The sequence below is a fragment of the Henckelia pumila genome, chromosome 4 (assembly GCF_033568475.1).
Source record: "Henckelia pumila isolate YLH828 chromosome 4, ASM3356847v2, whole genome shotgun sequence".
In the NCBI taxonomy this organism is placed as follows: domain Eukaryota; kingdom Viridiplantae; phylum Streptophyta; class Magnoliopsida; order Lamiales; family Gesneriaceae; genus Henckelia; species Henckelia pumila.
Window position 1 is genome coordinate 17,006,384 of NC_133123.1, and position 25,479 is coordinate 17,031,862.

A 25,479-nucleotide genomic window follows, 5' to 3' on the forward strand; every position below is an offset into this window, starting at 1 on the left:
GACCAAAATTGCAATTTTTCTTTTAAAAAACTGCGGCCCATGGGAAGGAAAATAAAAAAGATCAATAATTTATCTCTGTACATTATGTGTAAATTTCTTCAATACAATCCGACATATATATGTTTACGTACATATGGACAACCGCGTTATATATGACTTTATAATTCTGCATATATAAATAATCTCTACTACTCTATATATGTTTATTTACACACACACACACACATATACATACATGCACAAGGTAACCATTTGAAATTAAATTGAGTTTTTTTATAATTATTAATTATAGTTGGATTTTTAAATTTATTATTTAAGGATCTATTGGAGACACCGAGACAGTGCGTACTTTTTAATGAAAAATTTCTCCTAATTTTAATCTGCATATTTAGATTAGTCGCATGAACGGTAAATTTTAAAATAAAGAGTTTATAACCAATGCATGCATTAATGTACTTGCGTAGTAAGCAAAGGAATTATAAAATTAATGGATCATACATAAATAACAAAATATTGCACGAGAAAATATATAATTTTTTTTTTTGGAAAATTGCATCTTTAAGATTTTGTCCCCTATCACGGATCGCAACTATTCTTCAAGAATTCAACCAACGAGCATATTATACCACCAACTATAAGTCAATAACTACATGTTCACCAATTTTAACATTAATTCATATATATATATATTTTAAAAAAACTAATCAATTCAAAAAGATTTTGATCCGAAATCACTTTGCTCCAAAACTATAGAAAAAAGAAAAAGAAAATAAAAATCTTGTTCGGAATCTATCTAGTTTTATGGGATATTGCGTATACACAATGTACTTGTCCTTTTAATTTTAATCTAAATTTTTAATAATAAACTTACGAACCGATAAATCGTTTTATGTGCTTCTTTTGTTAGTTTCTACTTTCTATGGGAGATTTATAAATGGATGGATTTTTTTGATATTAACAATGGGGACCATGCACAAAGTATTGTTAAAAACTTAAAATGATTTGTGAAAAATGAAAAATCATGCGCACATACAAAATAAGCACAAAGTCACTATGCATGTGTATGTAAGTTTATTTATTTATTTTTTTGAAAATGTAAGTTTATTTTATTCGTATTATCATTTAAATTTTTTCTAAAACTACCTAACTTTTATTTATTGACAATTTTTCCCCAATTTTTGGATCAGTAACATGAAAAAAGATACAAATTAGTTTAAAATATAGAGTTTATAACTTAAGGGACCATTTTGTTCACCATATTACTAATATACGTATAACTTATCTCATCTCATCCCACGTTCTTCTCATCATATTATTTATCCATATATTAACTATTTATTTCACATCAATCAAATCATTAATTATTTATAATACATATATCAATCAAATCATTGAATTTAAATTATTATATTACCCCTTATAAATAATATAATTTATGTTTTATTTATTGTTAAAAAGACAAAATAGTCATTTAATATTTTTATATAAAATTTAATCAATCAAATCAAATAAAATATAATCTATCAATCAAATTCAATATTATTTTAACTATCATTTATTATTTATTTTTTATTACATTATATTATTTATTTATGTATTACTTATATCATCACTCAAACTAAACGGTACGTAAGAGTTTATTCCTCCCACACCGTCAATACAAATAGTCTCTAGATAGTTCAAGCAGAGATACTTACAATATTACATGCGGGTTGCACAAGGTTCTGTCTGGATTTTACACTTACATTATTCTACATACATTGTGTGTATTGTATGCATGTAATATATATATATATATCAAGTGGGAATATCATGCAAAAAAAATTGTTAAATGAAAAAAATGTAAACTAGCTATTTTATTCTTACTAAGGTCTGTTAGGGTACAAACTTACTAAGGTTACATAAATGAGGTTTCAATTTTGTATTCTACATATACGATTATGCGTTGAATTTATTTACAAGTGTGTGTGTATATATACATGTATATTGTTCTAAAGTAATTATCTTAATGAGTTTTGCTATGTTGTCCACCTCCCGTACGTGTCAATCTCCATGCCCACTTATGAGGTGACAATTATCAAATGGATGAGATTAATCATATACAAATGGTTTATCCAATGGATGAGTGTCACCTCATAGGTGGGCACAGGAGGTGGGCAACATAGCAAAACTCTATCTTAATTTGCCAAATATATATAAATTCGGGAACAACATTTAATTATCGTAAATATTAATCAAGAAATAAAATAGCTAAACGTAATGAAGCAAACTGTTACATATCACAATCAATATTTTTAATCTTTCTTCATTTACTTAATGTACCACGCGGTATTTACTTAATATTACAAATAATATTAAATATCTAATGTAACATATTTTAATTAATTAATTCTTCATCACGGTGTGTTAAAAGATTGGAAACTTTAAACGGAAATATATATACATAAATCCAAAAAGAATGAATGGTTAAAGAGAGGAAATTACACCATAAGCGCCAGCTTTTGGTTGCAGCAAATGTATGAATTCCAGACCAAAATTGCCGCAAAGACACATTCTTTGATTCCTCTAAATATGGCAAGAAGTAGAAATTAACTTTTCTTTGCATTTGCCACCCCATTTAATTGTGTAATTTATTGTTAAATCCTCAGTTTTCGAGGAAAAGATTATTCAAAGAAAAATATCAAAGAAGATTACTAGAATTAGCTCTGATTCTGTTGTATGTATCCATATGGACGTTCACTCTCCCACTCTCTCCCCAGCACACACACAAACCACCACAGGCGTACTTTTATTTTTCCGAGGTTTATGTTCGTGAAGTTTAAGGATTCATTGATTTTCTTGAACCATTTTTGTGGGTACCAAGAAATTTGATTTGTTCTACCACCAATTTTTTTTTTTTTTGCCTCTCCCTTTTAAGCGATGGATTGGATCCCATGTTCGTTTTCTGTCAAAAACAGATTCTTGGATTTAATCTTGATTGCATCACTCTTCTTTAGCGTTGGTTTTGTGTCAAGAACATGTGAGTTGTTGTTTTTCTGCCTGAAATGTTTGGATTTTGCGTATGAAATAACGGATTGATTGCGGGTTTATGATATCCTCGTGTGCTTTATGATGTTGAATTTTCAGTTGTAATGCAGATGGTTATGATCCGTTGGATCCCAACGGGAACGTTACAATCCGATGGGACGTCATCCAAGACACTGGTGATGGAATTCAATATGTAAGTATGCTAGTTCAAGCAAAAAAAAATTGTATTTTATTGTTTTCATTGGATTCTGTATTTCTTTGTTATAAAACTCGAGTTCCATGTTTGAATTAAAGATTTGTGTTACTGAGGTTAATGATGTGATCACAATGAATTAATCGTACGTCGACTTAAGGTAATTTAGTGGGAGAAACATATGGGACACAGTACCAAGGAGGAGAAGAATAGATCATGTCTGAGTGTCTCCTTTTGAGACAAAAAATTAAAATTTTATGCACAACCATTTCCGTTTCTTTACATTTATGTATGCTATACTAGCAAAAGTTATTCAGACAAATGTGCAAAGAGTTTGCGACTTTCTAGCAACTGGAATGGTTTTCTTGTTTTCCAGGTAAAGTTGTGGATAGTGAACAACCAATTATTTCGTCATGTGGAGTTCCCAGGATGGAAGTTAAGCTGGGCATGGCCAGGGGACGAGGTTATATGGTCGATAAAAGGAGCAGAGGCAACTGAACAAGGGAACTGCTCTGCATTCAAAGCACGGCAGCTGCCTCATTGCTGTGAGAAGGAGCCAACAATCATAGATCTTTTGCCTGGTGCCCCATACACTAATCAAGCACGAAATTGTTGCAAAGGGGGACTGCTTTCATCCATGATTCAAGATCCTGCAAAATATATTGCTGGTTTTGAGATGCAGATCGGAAGTTCTGGAAGTAATGGTTATCTGCCTCAAGTCCCTCAGAATTTTTCACTTGGGCTTCCTGGATATACGTGTTCAAATCCGGTCCAGGTCCCACCGACTAAATCTTTTGAAGATCAAGGGCGTAGAAGGACACAAGCTATCGGTGAGTGAGGACATGGAACTTGTTCATGACAGCATGTACTCGTCGTGACTTGTGAGGGTGTGGATCTAGCAGGGAGGCAATCGGGGCAGCTTCTCTAGTCCCTTTTGATATGAGAAGCTTGTCTTCGCCCTGCCCTGCCCTGCCCTGCCCTTAACTTCACTCTTGTTACGACTTTTCTGTTATTGAACATAAACTTCTTTTGTTGGGTAACAACAATCATCTCAGGTGTTTTGTATTGCTATATATGTGGCACAGGGATTCAAATGTGGCAATTACAATTCAACATATTTGCGTTGCCCCTTCCTGTAGTTTTTAGTACAGCAGAAAGCCCTTAGTCCCAAAATTAACATCAAAGCTAGGCATGTATTCGATTTCTAAGTGTAGCAAGTTGGAGAAATTGTTGTCTTGTTGACCGATAGAATTTGTTCCTTGTCCTAATAACTCTGGCAATATTTTGTGTAACTTCTATAATCCTCTTTCTTCGAAAATTTGAAACTGTGTACATTTCTTGCAGCTACATATAATGTGACCTGCTCTTATTCCCAGTTCCGAGCGGCATCTGCGCCAACTTGCTGCGTTTCAATGTCCGCATTCTACAGCGAGACCATCGTACCGTGCCCAAAATGTAGCTGTGCTTGCCAAGGACAGAATGGATCGTCATGCCTCAGGTATTCTCATAAAAAAATATCGCCTACCCTCGTAAATTTATTCAACTAAAAACACCACCCGTTCTCTGTAGGCCAGGGGACTTACCTCCGCCGCTGCAAGTACAAGCCAACGAACAACCAAGGCCAGTGGTGGAGTGTTCTCATCATATGTGCCCCATTCAAGTGCATTGGCATGTAAAACAGAGTTATAGAGAGTATTGGAGAGTGAAAATCACGGTTTCGAATAAGAACTATGTCAAGAATTACAGCGAGTGGAACTTGGTGGTGTTGCACCCCAATCTCCGAAATCTTACACAAGTTTTCAGTTTCAACTACAGGCCCCTCAACCAATATGGCAACATAAGTAAGTTATATATACTTGTTCTTTTCGTGATAGAATGACGTCGGGACTGAAATTTGTGCTCGTTTTCTCCAGGCAACTGAGTTCCCCATATTCAAAATTTGCCATTTAGTTTGTAGGAAACAAGAAAACTATGTAGTATATGCGACATAAAAAAATGAACCTTGCGAATTCTTGTTTAATCTATTTTCCTATAGCCTTGTGATAAAAAAAGAAAAAAAAAAAGAAAAAAAAAGAAAAGAATACTTACATTACATACTGATTTGTTTTTCCAGATGACACAGGAATGTTTTACGGGATTGATCATTACAATGATATGCTACTACAAGCAGGTGAAAAAGGAAATGTGCAGACAGAAATGCTAATGTACAAGGATCCTGAAACTTTCACGTTTAGGGAAGGTTGGGCATTTCCAAGGAAGATTTCTTTCAACGGCCAAGATTGTGTTATGCCCTTACCAGATGATTATCCACAGCTCCCAAATTCATCTCATTTTAGTGCACCATTATCTATCTTCTCTACGTTTATCTCATTTTTATTGTTTCTATTGATAGCGTAATTCTGTCATGAATTATATCGATTTAGTGGATGCTTATTTAATGATTTATTTGGACTATGAGACAGACTTACATATGGAGTTCAAATATTGAATAATAAAGATATATATTATATTTCAATCCCCTCAGCACATATATATTCATCTGAAACAGAGATTATAAGTACTTCTTCATTTAAAAAAAAAAAAAAAAACTTGCATGTGACTTGTGGGTACTGATGCCATGACAAGCAAATGAATGATGAATTGTGAAGCATCATAAAATATCTGAAAGACTACCTCCGCAAATGGTCAATGTGCTAGGGAAAGCAAATTTACATATCACTGGCATCAAATGATGCTTCAACAACAGACAAATAAAAACAAACAGTAATAGAAATTAAAAGGGAAAGACAAGCAAAGTTCATAGCTCAGGATGATAGAACAAGTCCAGCAATCATCCCATGTTAGGAAACTATTTAATTATGTCATTTGCATGGCTTCTAGGAATTGAAACACGCAATAAATTAAAGACAGAGCATAAATTCCGACACTGAATCCAACTGTGTACAAGACTGACAAAACAATAAAAATCAGCACATTTGAAATGACTAAGAGGTTTCTTAGCTTCTAAATACAAATGATGTCCATTTTTCTATAAATTTAATAAGGTTCTTGCAAGACTAGTAAATTATATTGATGCACCCAACTAGTATCAAAATTTAATTTCATAACATATGTAACATATGATTTTGCATTCTTTGGTTGGACATAAACAGATCCTCCACAAATTGATACTAGCTAGCTAGAGTTTCATATAGTAAAACATCTCAAAATCATCAAGGTTTACCCAAAAAAACTAGAGCAATAAGTGATGCATTTACCCCAAAAGGGGCATGAATGGAGAAACAAAGAAATACCACATGCTCTCGACGAATCGGAAAATCCATCGCCATAGGACTGGAACAAGACTTGGTGCTAGAAATCCCCGAAAGAAAAGATTTTGACGGTGGCATTTTAGCAGATGAAGCCCAAGTGAATATTCTTTTATAAACAAGATTCATACCATTTGTGGGCTCCAAGAAAAAGGATAACCTCGAGTTCGTGCCAGATTTGGGCACCGTTTGGTGGGCTGCCGTAAAGGAGAAATGGCCACGGCCCACGAGAGAAGTTAACAAAGGCAAAATTGGGTCGAGTAATGTTAAGAATCACATAAAATATTTACGATCCAATATCCCTACCTAGGATAAACGAAGAAATTATTTATCGGAGACAAATAGTATTTTAAATGAAAAGGTGCCGCATGGCGCATGTCTCTTTGAGACATATTTTTGTACTTATTAATCTCGAAGAAGTATAGAGATAATTGAAGTATAGAGATAATTAAGGGAGTGTTTGCAACACTAAAAACGAAATTGTTAGATTTTGATTTTAAAAAATACCATGTGTTAGTTTTTGTTTAACTTAATTGAAATTCAAAAATTAGGTAGTATTTGAGAGATTTTTTAGGAAGCACTTCTCAGCTTTTCATTAACAAAATTTCAAAAAATTTCAAAATTTTGTTAAGAAAAAACTGATAAATGCTTCCGAAAAACTCTTTCAAATACTACATTAGTCATATAGTGATTATGATTATCCAAAAGTTATTCTAATAAAAAAATTAATGCTATATTACAAAAATAACTTATTTATCAAATACTATCCAACTATGATTTTTAGCTTTTCACTTTTGTTTCTAAACACTACCAACTTCTGATTTGTTTTAACTTTTTTATAACATATAAATTTTATCACTTCTAAAAAATATAATATTTTGCTTAATTATCTTAATCTTGGGGTCCTGGTTCGATTATCTATATATAGGTCATCTTTCACTTTTTATTTTTATTATATATTCTCACTTTAATTAACACTTTTAATTTTTTTTCTCTTACTATTTTTTTTTTTAAATTTGAAAAGTTAGCACCTTTTATTTTAAACTATCTTACAACTTTTTTATTTTTTGTTATTTAAATAGTTACCATAATTTATTTAAGACAATAAAATATGATTGATTTTTTAATTTCTTAAATTTTTATTTCACTCAGCTTCAATACACATTTTGCTTAATTTTTCGCATATTTGAAGTGATTTTAAGGTTTGATATTTTGTAATATTTGGTAGTTGATAATCTCATTGCATTTAAACCAAGTTTGGTGAATTTTCGGTTTTGATATTTTTTCGGTTTTTCTTAACATCAAAATTTGGTTTTGGTTTTTTATTTGGTTTTATAACTTCTTTAATCTATTTTTTTTATGTTTTTGTTTTGTTCTATGATGTGTTTTATTTACTCATATTGTCTTGATTTTGAACAAAAAAAAACAAACAAACTCATGTTCACTTGTGCCTGCAAAATAAAAAAAAATAAAGCTTAATTCATTGAATGAATGATTACTTATTACTTTTTTATTGTTATTATTTTGATAATATATAGAATGTCTCTGTGAATTGAAAGACAAAACAACAGCCGGATAACTCCGGTGAGAATAAAATTCTCAGTAAAAGCAACAAAACAGGCAATATCAATTAATATATCAAAACATGATATACCAACAATCAGACATGTAATTTCACGGTAACAATAACTCAATTCGAAATGCAATAAAATGCAATGCATGTCTTTGGGTTTCAAGATTATCTAATCAGATAATCAAAGGAAATTTCTTTCTTTGATTGGGATCCCGAGGCCAAGATATATCATCGCAATCTCACCGACTCTCCCGATCGAGGTGAATGCGGTATATCTCGCTTCCTCTAGACTTTGGAGCACTATAGAGAGTTGGTCGGGTCATTGGAGTTCCTCTCAACTACCAATGCCCCTCAACTATAATCTCCAAATCGTCTAATTTGAACAGTGAACAAATCATTGGCTCAATATGTATGCATATGGTAATCGTAATACATTTAAAAAATTCAACTCAATGCATTTAATCAACCAAAACAGGTAATCATGCATGTATGTGATTTAGGGACTCGTGAATCAATCGAAACTCGAGTATTCATCCCTTTTTCCATTCGATTTTGTCTTTTACCTTTTTCTACGATTCGATGTAGCTGCAATCTGGACAAGCTACAAGAACAAGAATTTCCAATCAAAATTCTATTCAATCGTAATTCAACGATTAAGGTAAACTCGTTACCAATTTTCGATCAATTATGCAACGCTTCGGATTCTACAAACTCTGAACTCCACGATTGTGAGATCTCGGTTCTAATCATCTACTATCAGAATAAACAATAAATAAGCAAACAAGATCCAAGATAAAAAGCAAAGGAAAGGAGAAATTTTTTTTTTTACAACACATGCACGGACCCTGTGCACACATCCGTGCACGAGTCCGTGCATTAAATCAAAGCACACATGGACCCCGTGCACACATCAGTGTCCGGGTCCGTGCCTAATCAATGCACTAAAAACTGGAGTTTCTGTCCAACTACACGGACCCTTACACATAAAGGGCACGGGGTCCGTGCATGCACAAAAAATCAAGGGTTCTGAAAAATCGAGAGGGCACGGACCCTTACACAAAAAGGGCATGGGGTCCGTGCTCTGCTACACCATAAAAAAAAAAGAACAATAACAGAACCGGAAACAAGCAATACAACTCCCAAATTTCATCAAAACATAATCATGCATTACAAACTCAATCTCTCTAAATAATACATGAAGTTATAGAGTTGATCAAACTGCTCCAATGGATAGAACATGCATTGGTTCTAGTTATTACAATCCAAACAGAAAACATAACAAGTTCGAATTACATGCAACGACAACATGCAATTAAGTTCGAATTCTAAACATGCTTCAAAAAAATATATAAACTAGATTGACATGCTGATTCGACTTCTAAACCGAGTCTCACTTTTATCCCTTGTTCCAAAGTTAACCAAGCCTCCTCTGACTTGATCCTGCCCCACTTGTTGTCAAGCACACATTCAAAGATAAGACAACAGCCGGATAATCCGGTGAGAATAATATTCCCAATAAAAGAGACTAGCATGCTATATCAGATAAACATCTTAAAATGAAATACATCAACTTCCAGATATTCAAATATTAACCATGCAATTCCAAGAGAAAACAAAATGAAATGCATGTCTTTAAAACTCTGGGATTATCAAGTCCGGATAATCAAGAAATTGCTATTTTGCTTTTGGGATCCCGAGTATGAGATCACGTAAAGAACTCACCGACTCTCCCGATTGAGGTGGTACTACGTATCTCCATCCTCTAGACTTTGGTGCGACTATAAGGAGTATGCTGACACTAGGCAAACCTCTACGCCTAGGCCACTTGCTTAAAGCCCCCAAAACTTCTAACATAAAAGGGTCGTCCTGCCCGCTGAAATCAATGATTTTGGCTCAAGATGAATGCAATGCAAATCATAACTCATTCAATAAAATCAAGTAATTTAATTAACATGCAAGTATGTGATTTTTTCGGAACACTCAAATCAAGTCGGATTCGAGTTACTCGTTCCATTCCAGTCTAAGTCATCTTATAACTTTTTCAAACATCGATGCTCCAACCTGAAAACAACAATGTACTCATTCAAAATTCAATCCAACTTCCTATTCGATAATAAGAGAATCGATACTATACCGGCTACAATCTCTAAAACGATACAACTCCTGCAACCTCGCAACTCAACGGCCTTCAAACGAATCTGCAAAAGAAGTAATAAAGGCCCGAGATCACTATCGACATTCAAACACAACTGAAAATGGCTCAAATCAATTCAAACCCAAACTATAGCCCAAAACTCAAACCGGCGGCATAACGGCTTGATTCTGATCAAACCGAAAACGCAGACAACAGTACAATAACGATATCAAATCATATCAATGCTAAAACAACAACAACAAGGCAATTTCAACACATCTCAAAATCTCAAACTTTTGAATTATCTTCCAAAAATCATAACAATTCCGAACGACGTTCTATTTCAAAACCGACAGAGAATAAATGATCAGAACTCTGCCAAGAACAACATACTCGAATCTCAAAGGATTCTAACAACATCCGAAAAATAGAATGTATCTGATCGTAGAAAAAATTACGATAAAACAAAGATCTCGATGTCGTGATTGCTAAACTGCCTTCAGAAATAAATTTCAACGGACGGATCGACCGGAAACCGAAATCTGAAAGCTTGAAATCTCTAAGGGACGGCTTCAATGGTGGAGGGAGAAGTTGGAAGGGATGAATAATGGAGGAGAAGAAGTCAAACATGCTTAAATATCTAACAAAGTCCAAAATTGCGTTTTAGTCCCTGGAAAATCCAAAATTTGCAAAATAGACCCTGATCAAAATCAAGTCATCTCTTGAACTCTGTAATCTCTGATTAACTCAAATAAACTCATTTAAGATAAAATCGGGGCATTACAATTCTTCCCCTCTAAGCAAAGATTTTGTCCTCGAAATCAAACACGGCTTCAACATAAACTCTGTCTCTCAAATTACTCATTCAAGTCCGTCAATCAAAAGTCGACTCGTTCTTGTTAGAATAATCTTCCTTTGCTCAGTCACCATTCGAATCATCTCTGGTTTCCAATCCATGTGACTCAGAAAATCTTCTTGAAAACACAGAGATCTTCATCTCTTCTCGTACAACCCTTGAACATGCCTCCGATAATTCATCAATAGTTGTCGTTGTACGAAGTCTCCACAAGAAACAAGAATTCTGCCAACTAGTGCTAAGTCTAGAACCACAACTCATGGCATAACATCTAAGTTCGACTCTTCAGACCTGGCTGTCCGTCGTTCTGAGGATATTGAACTGAAATAAGTTGAAATCGACAACAAAAGTCTCTTCAAAGTCTTTGCTGAAAGAACGAGTGAAACAATGATCTTTGTCTAAATTGACGGAATTCGACAAAACAAGACCTCTGACAACCTCTAACAAAAAAATCAATCCCCTGATCCTGACTAAAAGTCATTCTGTAAGGAATACAGTAACAGATTTCATCAATCAGTCAATCATAATTCGATAGTAGATAAAATAAGAACAGCTCAAAACATCAGTTGTTGCATACAATTCCTCAGTTAAAGATTCGCAGTCAGAAATCTCATACAATCTAATCCTCTTCTCTGCCTCCAAATCAGTTCCGTATGCGAAAACAAATACTCCAACTCCTAAGATTAGAAAATATCGGGGAATTCTCCTCATAAGAAAACGATGCCAAATCTCCCAATCAATAAGATCGTTGCGAACTCAAGTCCAGAAACAGTCATTGAGTCTCGAGCGTCTTCAGTCGTCTCGATGGCTAGACTAGAGCGTGATTCCTTTGAATAAGAATATATCCAAATTCTCAATAAGAAGAAATAATGAGCACTGAAAGATCATCCGAACCAAATTCAAGAATACTGGAGTGCTGATCAACATAATTTCCATCACCAGATCATAAAATCGAGGAAGACAACTCGATCCAAATAGAATTCAGACATCAAAGAATAGCATGCAACTGCTCGGCACCACAATCTGCTATACGATTCTCAAAAATCTCTGAATGATCAGTACCATTCTTATTCCAACAAGATAAGAAATCATCGATAAGAATTCCTAGTCCCAACTAATTCTTCTGGAAGATCTGATATGTCATTCTCGGGTGCAGCATGAGCCTGATCCTCGACAAGAGCAAAAACTTGTGCCTGCTTTCTGGGAGGCTGGTTCGCATACTAATTATCTTCCTATCTATTCTGCTGCTGAGGTTGGAAAGAGTGGACAGTAGATGCTTGCCTCTGAGATTGAGCTGACTGTCTCGAAGAACTTCTACTATGTGCTTGCTCAGGGACACACTGAGGATACGCTCTGGAAAAGTGCCCCGCCTGGTTACAGATATAACAGCTTCCAAAAATACCTCTACACTGATCACTGGAGTGACGACCTCTGCAATTGGCACAAGACATGCCTGACTGACCCGAACTCTGTCCCGATCCATACTGCCTCAAGCCACTAGAGCTCGAAAAACTGGTTCTGTGATTCTTAAATTGCTTCCCATTCGAAAGATAGTAATCCTTCTTATTACCTCCACTGCTTCCACCCTCAAATCTCGGTGGTTGATTCTGAAACTGAAAAGATTGATTCTGGTAATGGGACGGTTGGTTCTGGTATTGAGAAATTTGTGCCTGGAACTGTCCCTGCTGCTACTGAGGCACAAACTGACTTCCTCTATGTCTCCACAAACCTGTTTCAGCTCCTTTTGCATGATTCATGGCATCCGCAAAATTATGAGGCCTAGCAGTGTTTACCAACGTGAAAATATCAGGGTTCAGACCATTAATGAACTGGTCGGCTTTTGCTTCTTCATTGTCAGCAATGTGCGGTGCAAACCTCAACAAACTATCAAACTTGGTCACGTACTCCTCAATGTTCAAATTCCCTTGCCTCAGATTGGCAAACTCGGCTCCCTTGTCCTTTTCATACGAAACAGGGAAAAACCGCTTATAAAATTCAGATTTGAAAAGAGTCCAATTAACAACTGTACCTCGGTTCTCCATGGATCTCTTCGCCGTGATCCACCAGTTCTTAGCAACACTACGAAGCTGATGAATGACTAACCTGGTTCGGCGGTCGTCCGAGTAATCTATGGAATCAAACAACTGATCAATGTCGTCCAACCAGCTCTCACAGTCAACAGGATTCTCTGTACCCAGCAACAAAGGCGGGTTAAACGACTGAAACCTCTTCAGCAAGGTTTCCATCGGCGTTGCTGTAGCATCCATCTGAACAGTTTCAGTACTAGCTTGCTCATTCGGTGGAGTAACTGACGGTGGGTTTCTGTTATCTGATAATCAAAGGTTAGGACACGATATATCTCAATCGCTACAATCTCTGCCCTTACAACCGCTCAGAATACCGGATACCATTCGATAACAGAAACAATTATATCTCAAGTAAATCATGCTTTATAAATTAAATCACATAAACATGTAATTCAATTAATCCTCAAATAATAAAGCATGCTCGCATGGAATTAAATAAACAGCTAAATAACTCTATCACATGCAAGGAGCCAATACACACAGACTCAATCTACCCCGCTCACTCTAGTTCAACCAAGAACTTATCGCTCTGATATCACTTAATGTGAGACCTCGGTTCTAATCATCTACTCTCGGAATAAACAATAAATAAGCAAACAAGATCCAAGATAAAAAGCAAAGGAAAGGAGAATTTTTTTTTTACAACACATGCACGGACCCCGTTCACACATCCGTGCACGGATCCGTGCATTAAATCAAATCACACACGGACCCCGTGCACACATCCGTGTCTGGGTCCGTGCCTAATCAATGCACTAAAAACTGGAGTTTCTGTCCAACTACACGGACCCTTACACAGAAAGGGCACGGGGTCCGTGCATGCACAAAAAATCAAGGGTTCTGAAAAATCGAGAGGGAACGGACCCTTACACAAAAGGGGCACGGGGTCCGTGCTCTGCTATACCAGAAAAAAAGAATAATAACAGAACCGAAAACAAGCAATACAACTCCCAAATTTCATCAAAACATAATCATGCATTACAAACTCAATCTCTCTAAATAATACATGAAGTTATAGTGTTGATCAAACTACTCCAAAGGATAGAACATGCATCGGTTCTAGTTATTACAATCCGAACACAAAACATAATAAGTTCGAATTACATACAACGACAACATTCAATCAAGTTCGAGTTTTAATCATGCTTCAAAAAAATATATAAACTAGATTGACATGCTGATTCGTCTTCTAAACCGAGTCTCACTTCTATCCCTTGATCCCGAAGCTAACCAAGCCTCCTCTGACTTTATCCTGCCCCACCTGTTGCCAAGCACACATAAAAAGACAAGACAACAGCCGGATAATCCGGTGAGAATAATATTTCCAGTAAAAGAGACTAGCATGGTATATCAGATAAGCATCTTAAAACGAAATACATCAACTTCCAAATATTCAAATATCAACCATGCAATTCCAAGAGAAAACAAAATGAAATGCATGTCTTTAAAACTCTAGGATTATCAAGTTCGGATAATCAATAAATTGCTACTTTGCTTTTGGGATCCCGAGGATGAGATCACATAAACAACTCACCGACTCTCCCGATCGAGGTGGTGCTACGTATCTTCATCCTTTAGACTTTGGTATGATATAAGAAGTATGCTGACACTAGGAGAACCTCTCGCCTAGGCCACTCGCTTAAATCCCCCAAAACGTCTAACATAAAAGGGCCGTCCTGCCCGCTGAAATCAATGATTTTGGCTCAAGATGAATGCAATGCAAATCATAACTCATTCAATAAAATCAAGTAATTCAATTGACATGCAAGTATGTGATTTCTTCGAAACACTCGAATCAAGTCGGATTCGAGTTACTCGTTCCATTCCAGTTTAAGTCATCTTATATCTTTTTCAAACGTCGATGCTCCAACCTGGAAACAACAATATACTCATTCAAAATTCAATCCAACTTCCTATTCGATAATGAGAGAATCGATATTATACCGGCTACAATCTCTAAAACGATACAATTCCTGCAACCTCGCAACTCAACGGCCTTCAAACGAATCTGCAAAATAAGTAATAAAGGCCCGAGATCACTATCGACATTCAAACACAACTGAAAATGGCTCAAATCAATTCAAACCCAAACTATAGCCCAAAACTCAAACTGACGGCATAACGACTAGATTCTGATCAAACCGAAAATGCAAACAGCAGTACAATAACGATATCAACTCATATCAATGCTAAAACAACAATAACAAGGCAATTCCAACACATCTCAAAATCTCAAACTTTTGAATAATCTTCCAAAAATCATAACAATTTCGAACGACGCTCTATTTCAAACCGACAGAGAATAAACGATCAAAACTCTGCCAACAACAACATACTCGAATCTCAAACGATTCTAACAACATTCAAAAAATAGAATGTATCTGATCGTAGAAAAACTTACGATAAAACGAAGCTCTCGATGCTGTGATCGCTAAACTGCCTTCAGAAATAAATTCCAACGGACGGATCGACCGGAAACCAAAATCTGAAAGCTTGAAATATCTAAGGGTCGGCTTCAATGGTGGAGGGAGACGTTGGAAGGAATGAATAATGGAGGAGAAGAATTCAAACATGCTTAAATATATAAGAAAGTCCAAAATTGCGTTTTAGTCCCTGGAAAATCTGAAATTTGCAAAATAGACCCTGATCAAATTCAAGTCGGCTCTTTGAACTCTGTAATCTCCGATTAACTCAAATAAACTCATTTAAGATAAAATCGAAGAGTTACAACGATCTTAAACCAAATCTGTGCGGAGATGCAAAAGAGTTCAATATCAATCAATCCAATTCAAATCAAATCCCAAAAACTCGAATAAATCCCAAAATTTTGAAATCTCAAACCGGCGGCATAACAGCTATAATTCGACTAACCGAAAAAACACAGACAACAATATATCGATCCAAACAGCTCATAACAACAACAATTCATCCAAATCAACACTATACCAACAAATCCCAAAACCCATAATTTCGAATTATGCTTCCAAAATTCCTAACAAATCCGAACGTCGTTCTTTTTCCGATCCGACTTCGAATATACGATCTATGCTAGCTCAAGAACGGCATATCCAAAAATCATTCAATTCTAACGGCATCCAAAAATCAAAGTATAATTGATTGAAGATAAACTTATGGTAGAACGAAGCCTTCGAAGTCGTGATCGCGAATATGCCTTCAGAGTGAATTTCTAACGGACGGATCGTGCATAAACCGGAATCAGAAAGCTTGGAGGAGCTTTAATGGTGATGGATCGGCCTAGGAAGAAGGAAGAAGAAGAATGAAATGCCATCACATGCCTCTCACTCCTTTTAAAACAAAGACCAAGTCAAAAATGAGGAAATCGCATTTTGGTCCCTGAATTCTTCAAAAATTGCAATTCAGTCTCTGATCAAATATCTATTCAACCCTCGAATCCCAAAACCTCTGATTATCAGTATTAATCTCCTATAATCTCTATTAGGCTAATTTTGGGACGTTACAATTCTCACCTCTAAGAACTGATTTCGACCTTGAAATCACATACGAATTGATCACCTAAGAAGAGATAGAATCAAAGACAGTAATAAGAATTCACATCTCAGAATTAATTCTGGATTCGTTGCTTCAAATCGGAATATGTCTCCCAAATCGCTTCTTCAAATCCGTATTGAATCCACTGCGCTTTCACAAACTGAAACGGTCTGTTTTGGAGCAGCTTCTCTTTTCGGTCAAGAATCGGAATTGGTTGTTTCAAGGCAACTCGGCGTCTCATCAAATTCAATCTCATCTATTACAGAACATAAGAAAGACCGGGGTTGGCATTTTGGCAACAAAGAGACGACAAAAAACGTCGTGAATACAAGAAGAATACGGAACAAGTGCAAGTCTGTAGGCAAGACTGCCTATCTTTTCCAGAATCTAGCAAGAATCGACCAATCTCGAAGACGGTTTCTCTCTTTCTCATAACGGACAAAGCCTCTGAAAGTAGAAATCTTCTGAATTACTCGGTCTCCCTGAACAAACAAAAGAAAATATAGATATGCGTCTGAAATTTGTATATTACGTCTGTCTATCAAGAGTCGTCTTAATTCTTGTCAGAATAATATTCATCTGCTCGGTCATAATTCGAAACCATTCTAGTCCCAAATCAGGTGAAACAAAAAAATCATCCCAATGCAATTGAGATTTCCATTTTTTCTCATACAATTCTTCAAAATATGCCATCAAGATACTCGTTTGATAGCTGTCGTTGTACGAAATCACCACAAGAATCAAGAATTCTGCCAACTAGTGCTAAAATCAAGCACTAAAACTCATGGCATAACCTCTAAAGTTTGAATCACCCGCTCTAGTTGTCCGTCGTTCTGAGGATTAAATTTGTACTCAGATGTAATCGAATATCAATAGAACTCTTAAAACTGAGTCAAAGTAGAATCAAATCGAGGATCTCGATCTGAAACGATCGACTTCGGCAGACCAAACAATCTGACAAAATCTCTGACACAATGTCGGTCATCTGATCAAGTCTGACAGACATTTTGTACTGAACAAGGCAAACAGAATTCGTCAATCAGTCAAACGTTACTAAAAAACATCATATCCTCGTACTGATTGTGGTAGCTTCGTGACGAAATCCATCGAAATTGTGATCTCAATTCCACTCTGAAACAGATAAACTGTACCACAGACAATCAATTCGCTCTCTCTCTTCTTTCAACTGCTGACAGTTCAAATATCTGAATACAATCTTCTTGACATCATCCATTATCTGTTTCTATAAGAATCGATTCTTCAAATCGTCGAATATCTTTCGGCCATCTGAAAGAATTCTGAATCGAATGCAATGTGGCGCTCACAAGGTATGCTGTCTAAAATCGAAAACATCTGACACAACAATATGCTTATTCGCAAATAAAGCATCATCACTGACCTGAAAATCTGACTGATGTCCAGATCTGAATTCTCTCCATCGAACTCTGAATAATTGAATCAGATTTTCGTGCTTCTCTAATCTTCACAATCAACTCCAGTTGGATTTAAAACCAAATTCCTGATAGACCTCCTATCTGTTTCAACTCTAGTTCAGAAGTGCAATAATCATTGATCAAAGGAGAACTATTGATAGTAGATAAAATAGATAATAGATCTTTTAACTCAGAGCATCTACTGCTGCATTTGACTTCCACGGTTAGAACTAGATTCCACAGTCAAAGTCTAATCATCTTCTCTGTTACATATCCACTTCGGACTGCGCAAACAATTACTTCAACTTCTAAGATTATAAAAGATTTTGGAAATCTCACCATAAGATAGTGATGCCAGATCTTCCAAGCAATAAGAATGCTGCCAATTCAAGATCATGAATCAGATATAGAGTCTTGTACGGCTTCAGCTGCCTCGATGCCTAAGCTATCACGTGCTTCCTCCGAGTAAGAAACTTCCCAAACTTCGATAATAAGAATCGTAATAAACTGTAAGATCATCAATATCTGAAGAAATAAAGTACACTGGAGTGCTGATCAATCTCTTCTTCAGGTCAATAAGAACTAATCTTATAAGATTCGGTCCAGTCAAAAGCGCATGCTTCGAAGCTAGCGATGTCGATCTAAATCAATTCATAAGCTTCATTCTTGTGGTGATAGACAGAAATTTCATCTCCAGAGGTAAATATGATCGAGAAAGACAACTCAATCCCATCAAAATTTGCACTTCAATAGAATAGCATTCTACTGCTCGGCACGCAAAGTCTGCAACGACTCTCAATACTCTGACTGGTCAGTACGACTCTTTGAAAAGATAAGAAATCATCGATAAGAATAAACAGGAATTCCGCTAAATACTTCTGATAGATTCAGTTCATAAGATTCATAAACACTGTAGGAGCAATTGACAAATCAGAGGACAAGACTAAAAATTCAAAGCGGCCATACCCCGTTCTGACTACGATCTGTAGTACCTCTTCCTCTCGAATTCTCAGCTGTGATATCCTGATCTCAATTCGATGCTGAATTATATTCTCACGAATCGGAGGAAAAATAGAATCTCACACGGGACATAGTCAGTAATTCTATAACCTCGGTTAAATCAACCAATTCGGGCTGAATTCCAGGACATCAATGGCAAATATCAAGAATTCTTCTTCACCTTACCGCTCGTATATCATCTCGTATCTGAATCTGACAACTTTCTGAAATCAATCCACGGTTGCCTTGTACTCAGTTAAAGCAGCTATACAAACAATATAATCAAAATTTGATCACCTAAGTACAATACTATCCAATTCAATCATATTCCCATCAAATCGAAGTTCATAATTGGCGGACTAACCTCACAGCAAACCATTCCTCCTCTCAAAAGCAAATAATAACAACCACAGTGACAAAGGCTCAATGGGTAAGGTAATCATTAAACCATTTCCTCAATAAGAAAGTAAAGGATGCACCAGTACCTATCAATATAAGAGCAGAAAAGCCAAAAAAATTCGAACAGTTACCTGCTACATCATCGACAGGTGCAGCCTGAGTTTGAGGATCCTTGTTAAGAGCAAAGACTAAGGCCTGTTGCCTCGGAGATTGATTCAAATTTTGAATAATTTCCAAATGATTTTGTGGCTGTGGATGAAAAGAATGAACATTCTAAGGTCGCTCAGAACCTCGCTGAGGACAAATGCTGGCAAAATGTCCAGTCTGATGACAAATCCGGCAACTACAAAAAGTTCCTCTACATAAATCACTAGAATGGTGACCTCCACACTTGCTGAAAGTCACACCTGAAGTTCCCGAACTTTGTCCTGAGCCAAACTATTTCGAATCGCTGGAACTAGACGAACTACTTCCAGACTTCTTGAATTGTTTTCCCCTCGGTTGTAGATTATATCTAAAGTTACTCCCTCTATATCCGATCGAATGATGAAATGGAATCTGTTGAATAAATTCAGATTTAAACTGACTTCAAGAGATGATCGTACCTTGATTCTACAATTTTTTCTTCTTCGACATCCACCAACTCTTCGCAAAACCTTGAATTTGGTACATCACTAACCGGATTCGACGATCATCAGTGTAACGCAGAGAATCAAACAACTAATCGATCTCCTCTAACCAGCTTTCATACCCAACGACATTTTCTATACTCTTTAGAGTCAGCGAGTTAAACGACTAAAACATCATCAGTAACGATTTCATCGGTGTCGGAGTGACATCCATTAGATCAGTTGCAGTACAATCCTATTCAATCGGATTCGCTGCTGGTTTTTTCTGTTCAATATTCGTCGAGGAAATATATCTCATATTCAAGAGAATTAGGACACAATATCTCCATTTCAATAATCTCATGTACATAATCTCTTTTCAAAATTCATTCAATCTCCAAAGGTATTCGAATCCGCATTTCTAATATAACATGCTTTACTATTTAAACATATTATCATGCTTCGCAATTTAAATCACAAAATCATGTAATTCAAATAATTCATGAAATAATAAAGCATGCTCGCATGAAATTGAAGTAATCATTTAAATAATTCAATCACATGGGAGAATTCAATTCATGCGGACTCGATCTACCCCGCTCACTTCTAATACAGTCCAAGAACTTATCGCTCTAATACCAATTAATGTGAGGACATTGATTCTAATCATCTAATCAAGACTAAAACATAAAATCAACAACGAAGAGCCAAATATCAAACAAGATATTATTATTATTTTTAAACAGTGCCTCGCTCGAGCGCACAATACCCGCGCTCGAGCGAGCAAAACTCTGCTCGAAAACAACCAAGACAGCTCGCTCGAGCGGCAACATCATGCGCTCGAGTGAGACAAGATCTTCCTCAAGAATGACATACCTCTCGCTCGAGCGGTAACAAACCTCCGCTTGATCGAGACCAGCTCTGAACCAAAATCCAAAAATTAATCAACCTCTTTTCCCAACTCAAGATCTTCATTTCAACATGCATAAATCCATACAACTCGCATAAACAGTACATGAAGTTCTAAAGTCGATCAAATACTAGAAAATTAGAACATGCATCAACTCTAGGTTCTACGGTTCAAAATACAACATAATACATGATCGAAATACAATAACAACTTCTAAACCAAGTCCTCACTTTTATAATTCCCAACTCGATCTAGTCATACTTCCTTTGACTCAAACCTGTCCCATCTGTTGCCAAGCACACATACAAAGACAAAATAATAGCCGGATAACTCCGGTGAGAATAACATTATCAGTGAAAGCAACAAAATATGCAATATCAATTAATATATCAAAACATGATATACCAACAACCAGACATGTAATTTCACGAAGTATATCAATAACATAAATAACAATAACTCAATTCGAAATGCAATAAAATGAAATGCATATCTTTGGGTTTCAAGATTATCTAATCAGATAATCAAAGGGAATTTATTTCTTTGATTGGGATCCCGAGGCCAAGATATATCGCCGCAATCTCACCGACTCTCCCGATCAAGGTGAATGCGGTATATCTCGCTTCCTCTAGACTTTGGAGCACTATAGATAGTTGGTTGGGTCATTGGAGTTCCTCTCAACTACCAATGCCCCTCAACTATAATCCCCAAATCGTATAATTCGAACAGTGAACAAATCATTGGCTCAATATGTGTGGGGACCTCGGGTGCTAATCTCATCTTAAGGGGCAACTAGAAGTTAAACATAGTTAACTCATAATCAACAACGAAGCATGAAAGAAATGAAACAAATTTATTTTTACTTGAGTGGCTCGCTCGAGTGAGCCTAGGGTGCACTCGAGCGAGCACCACTCGGGTCTAGGACCCCCTTGGCTCGCTCGAGCGAGCCCAGGCTGCGCTCGAGCGAGCTGAGTTCTGTCCGACCTGCTGAATTTCTGCTCTATTGCTTATCTTTCTTGTTTTGTTGATGTGAATGCATCTATACATGCCAAATATGATGTACAAAGAAAGAACACATCAAAAACACAAACTAACCATGTATTGCTACCTCAATCTTTCCAAAGTTGATACCAAACATATACACATGCTAGGGTTGAGTCGATGCTACCCGCAGGGTAGTGTCATGCGGGTGACGTGACGGTTCATGATTGGTTAAAATCAGTGGGCCCTAAATGAGACCCACTAATTTTGACCAATCATGGGGTTACACGTCACCCGCAGAATAGTGCCCTGCGGGCGGCATGTACTAAACCCATATGCTAGATACAATCATAATCAAGTGTTCTACAAGGTTTATTCTTTGTACAAGGAAGTTCCAACTATAAGCAATACAAAGTTTGACAACAACTCTAATCATAGCCCAAGGTAACCACGTGCTAATCTTGCTATCTCGAGCTATTCACGATCTCTCTGTCCAGCTCCTGCCCCACCTATTATCATGCACACATACAAAACACAACAATAGCCGGATATCTCCGGTGAGAAATACAATTTCCCAGTATAAATAACATAACAAGCATAATTATAAACATAAATGCAATGCATGTTTCAAAAGGAAGGCTATCAAATCTGATATCGATAAAATCTCGCTTCTTGGGATCCCGGGGAATAAAATCTCAATCAATCACCAACTCACCTATCGAGGTGACGTCAAGTATCTTATTTTTCCTGACTTTGGTGCAACTATAGTAAGTCGTCTAGCTCTGAAAGTAAATCTACATTCCGTGCCACTCAACTATAGCCCTCCAAACTTCATCTGCACTCTAGGCCTTTCAGCCCTTTGTGCTTCTCAGGCTGGAGTTCAAGATGAATGCAACATAATTTGTATGCATTAAAGACTATAAAACATCTTGAACTTCTAATCAAATAATCAAGCAAAGCAACAAATTATCTAATCACATAAGGAACATAATCAAACATGAGCAAATACATATGTGATTTCAAAAGGGAATACTCGAGAATCATATCTATCTCGAGTGTTCTATCCCATCTGGATATACTGTCATTTATACCTTTCAATGTCGAGTCTGAAAGTACTTCAAATCTGAAAACATAACATCAAGAACACATATCAAAATCTGCTCAACTTTCCAACTCAATTCTTCAAAGGCAAATGACGTCAAACCTTCTTCAAATCTTGCTCTTGTCTTTTCCGATTGCGCCGCTGAATTCTCGAACTCGAAACACGATAATAAAAAGCTGAAATGAAGTGATAATCAGCTCACAACTCAATCTAAAGATGGCTAGTTCAATTGATTCAACAATATATAAATTCTAAAACCGGCGGCGTAACGGCTACAAACCGGCAACCAAAACAATATCAAATATGATACAACAATCCTCAACAATAAATAAACACATTCACTTCAGCATATACACGGTCAAATCAGATTCTCAAATATGAAAGTGTTCGACTGTTGCTCTAAAATTCATAATAAATCCGAACCACAGTCTTTTCCCGATCCGTCTTCGAATATATAATTGATGCTAACTCATATACGCATATATCCAAGAATAATAAAAACCCATCTTTAACATAAAAAGCATATATGCAAAAAGTGAATGAAACTTGTACCAAAACGTAGCTCTCGGAGCGGTGATCGCAGATATATATTCGATTCTGATTTCTGACGGCCGGATCAAAAGATATCGGAGCTTAAAAAATCTGAAAATGGCGTCTTCTTCATGTTCTGATCTCTTTCCCTTCTTTCTGATGGTTATACACGTGTGAATGCTATGAAAGAGGTGAGACTTTTGATATATATTAGCATATTTTCACTTTAGTCCCTAAACTTTTGGTTATTTGCAAATCAGTCCCCGAAAAATTAATTTAATTCAATTTCAATCCTAAATAATTTAAGAATATTAGAATTTAATTCTAAACTCTAAATATTCCCAAATTAAATATTCTCGGATTAAAATTAAATAATCACGGGCCTTGCAATATGTATGCATATGGTAATCGTAATACATTTAAGAAATTCAACTCAATGCATTTAATCAACCAAAACAGGTAATCATGAATGTATGTGATTTAGGGACTCGTGAATCAATCGAAACTCGAGTATTCATCCATTTTCCATTCGATGTCATCTTTTACCTTTTTCTACGATTCGATGTAGCTGCAATCTGGACAAGATACAAGAACAATAATTTCCAATCAAAATTCCATTCAATCGTAATTCAACGATTAAGGTAAACTCGTTACCAATTCTCGATCAATTCTGCGACGCTTCGGATTCTACAAACTCTGAACTCCACGATCTTCAACCAAATCTGTACGGAGATGCAAAAGAGTTCAATATCAATCAATCCAATTCAAATCAAATTCCAAAAACTCGAACAAATCCCAAAATTCTAAAATCTCAAACCGACGGCATAACGACTATAATTCGACTAACCGAAAAACCACAAACAATATGCTTCCAAAATTCCTAACAAATTCGAACGTCGTTCTTTTTCCGATCCGACTTCGAATATACGATCTATGCTAGCTCAAAAACGACATATCCAAAAATCATTCAATTCTAACGGCATCCAAAAATCGAAGTATAACTGATCGAAGATAAACTTACGGTAGAACGAAGCCTTCGAGTCTGTGATCGCGAATATGCCTTCAGATTGAATTTCTAACGGACGGATCGTGCATAAACCGGAATCAGAAAGCTTGGAGGAGCTTTAATGGTGATGGATCGGTCAAGGAAGAAGGAAGAATAAGAAGAATGAAATGCTATCACACGCCTCTCACTCCTTTTAAAACAAAGACCAATTCAAAAATGAGGAAATCACATTTTGTTCCCTGAATTCTTCAAAAATTGCAATTCAGACCCTGATCAAATATCAATTCAACCCTCGAATCCCAAAACCTCTGATTATCAATATTAATCTCTTATAATCTCGATTAGGCTAATTTTGGGGCGTTACACTTCAGCCTTTCAACAAAACTTTTAAACATCTCAAATCCAACTGCACAAATCAAGTATAGTGAGTTTAAAGACTCAACAAACATATACATACATAAATCGTATATGCAAAATAAAACTTAATGCAATGGCATAACATAAACATAACATAAAACTTTTCATTTATGGGTGATTACATATGTGTATTGTGGCAACCATCATAAGAGCACATCATTGGTTCTCGTGATCACGGTCGTTGTACAACAAACATAAAATTGGTACAACCCATACCAGCCTTGTGTCAATATATGTACCGTCTTGGCCTTGTGCCGCTAAAACTTTGGTACAACCCATACCAGCCTTGTGCCAATATGCGTACCATCTCGGCCTTGTAACGCTAACTTTCGTTCTTTTGGAAAGACCCTCATCGGAGCTCATCCCGGGGCACCAATCCCATATTTGCCACCACAAGTCCACACA

At 36.2% G+C, this 25,479-nt stretch overlaps 1 protein-coding gene across 3 annotated transcripts; it reads left to right on the plus strand.

The window, feature by feature from the left end:
• The first annotated feature begins 2,475 nt into the window (after window positions 1–2,475).
• Window positions 2,476–5,802, plus strand: LOC140866116 (COBRA-like protein 6). 3 transcript variants are annotated; one of them, XM_073271014.1, is made up of 8 exons: window positions 2,476–2,516; window positions 2,548–2,855; window positions 2,958–3,019; window positions 3,138–3,220; window positions 3,597–4,050; window positions 4,565–4,718; window positions 4,790–5,061; window positions 5,334–5,802. In XM_073271014.1, exons 2-8 carry the CDS (start codon window positions 2,719–2,721, stop codon window positions 5,615–5,617), a joined length of 1,446 nt encoding a protein of 481 aa, XP_073127115.1. In that variant the 5' UTR covers window positions 2,476–2,516; window positions 2,548–2,718; the 3' UTR covers window positions 5,618–5,802. The 3 variants fall into 3 exon arrangements, with proteins under 3 accessions (XP_073127115.1, XP_073127116.1, XP_073127117.1); XM_073271015.1 differs by having other exon boundaries at window positions 2,548–3,019; XM_073271016.1 differs by lacking the exon at window positions 2,958–3,019 and having other exon boundaries at window positions 2,548–2,782.
• The last annotated feature ends 19,677 nt before the right edge of the window (window positions 5,803–25,479 follow it).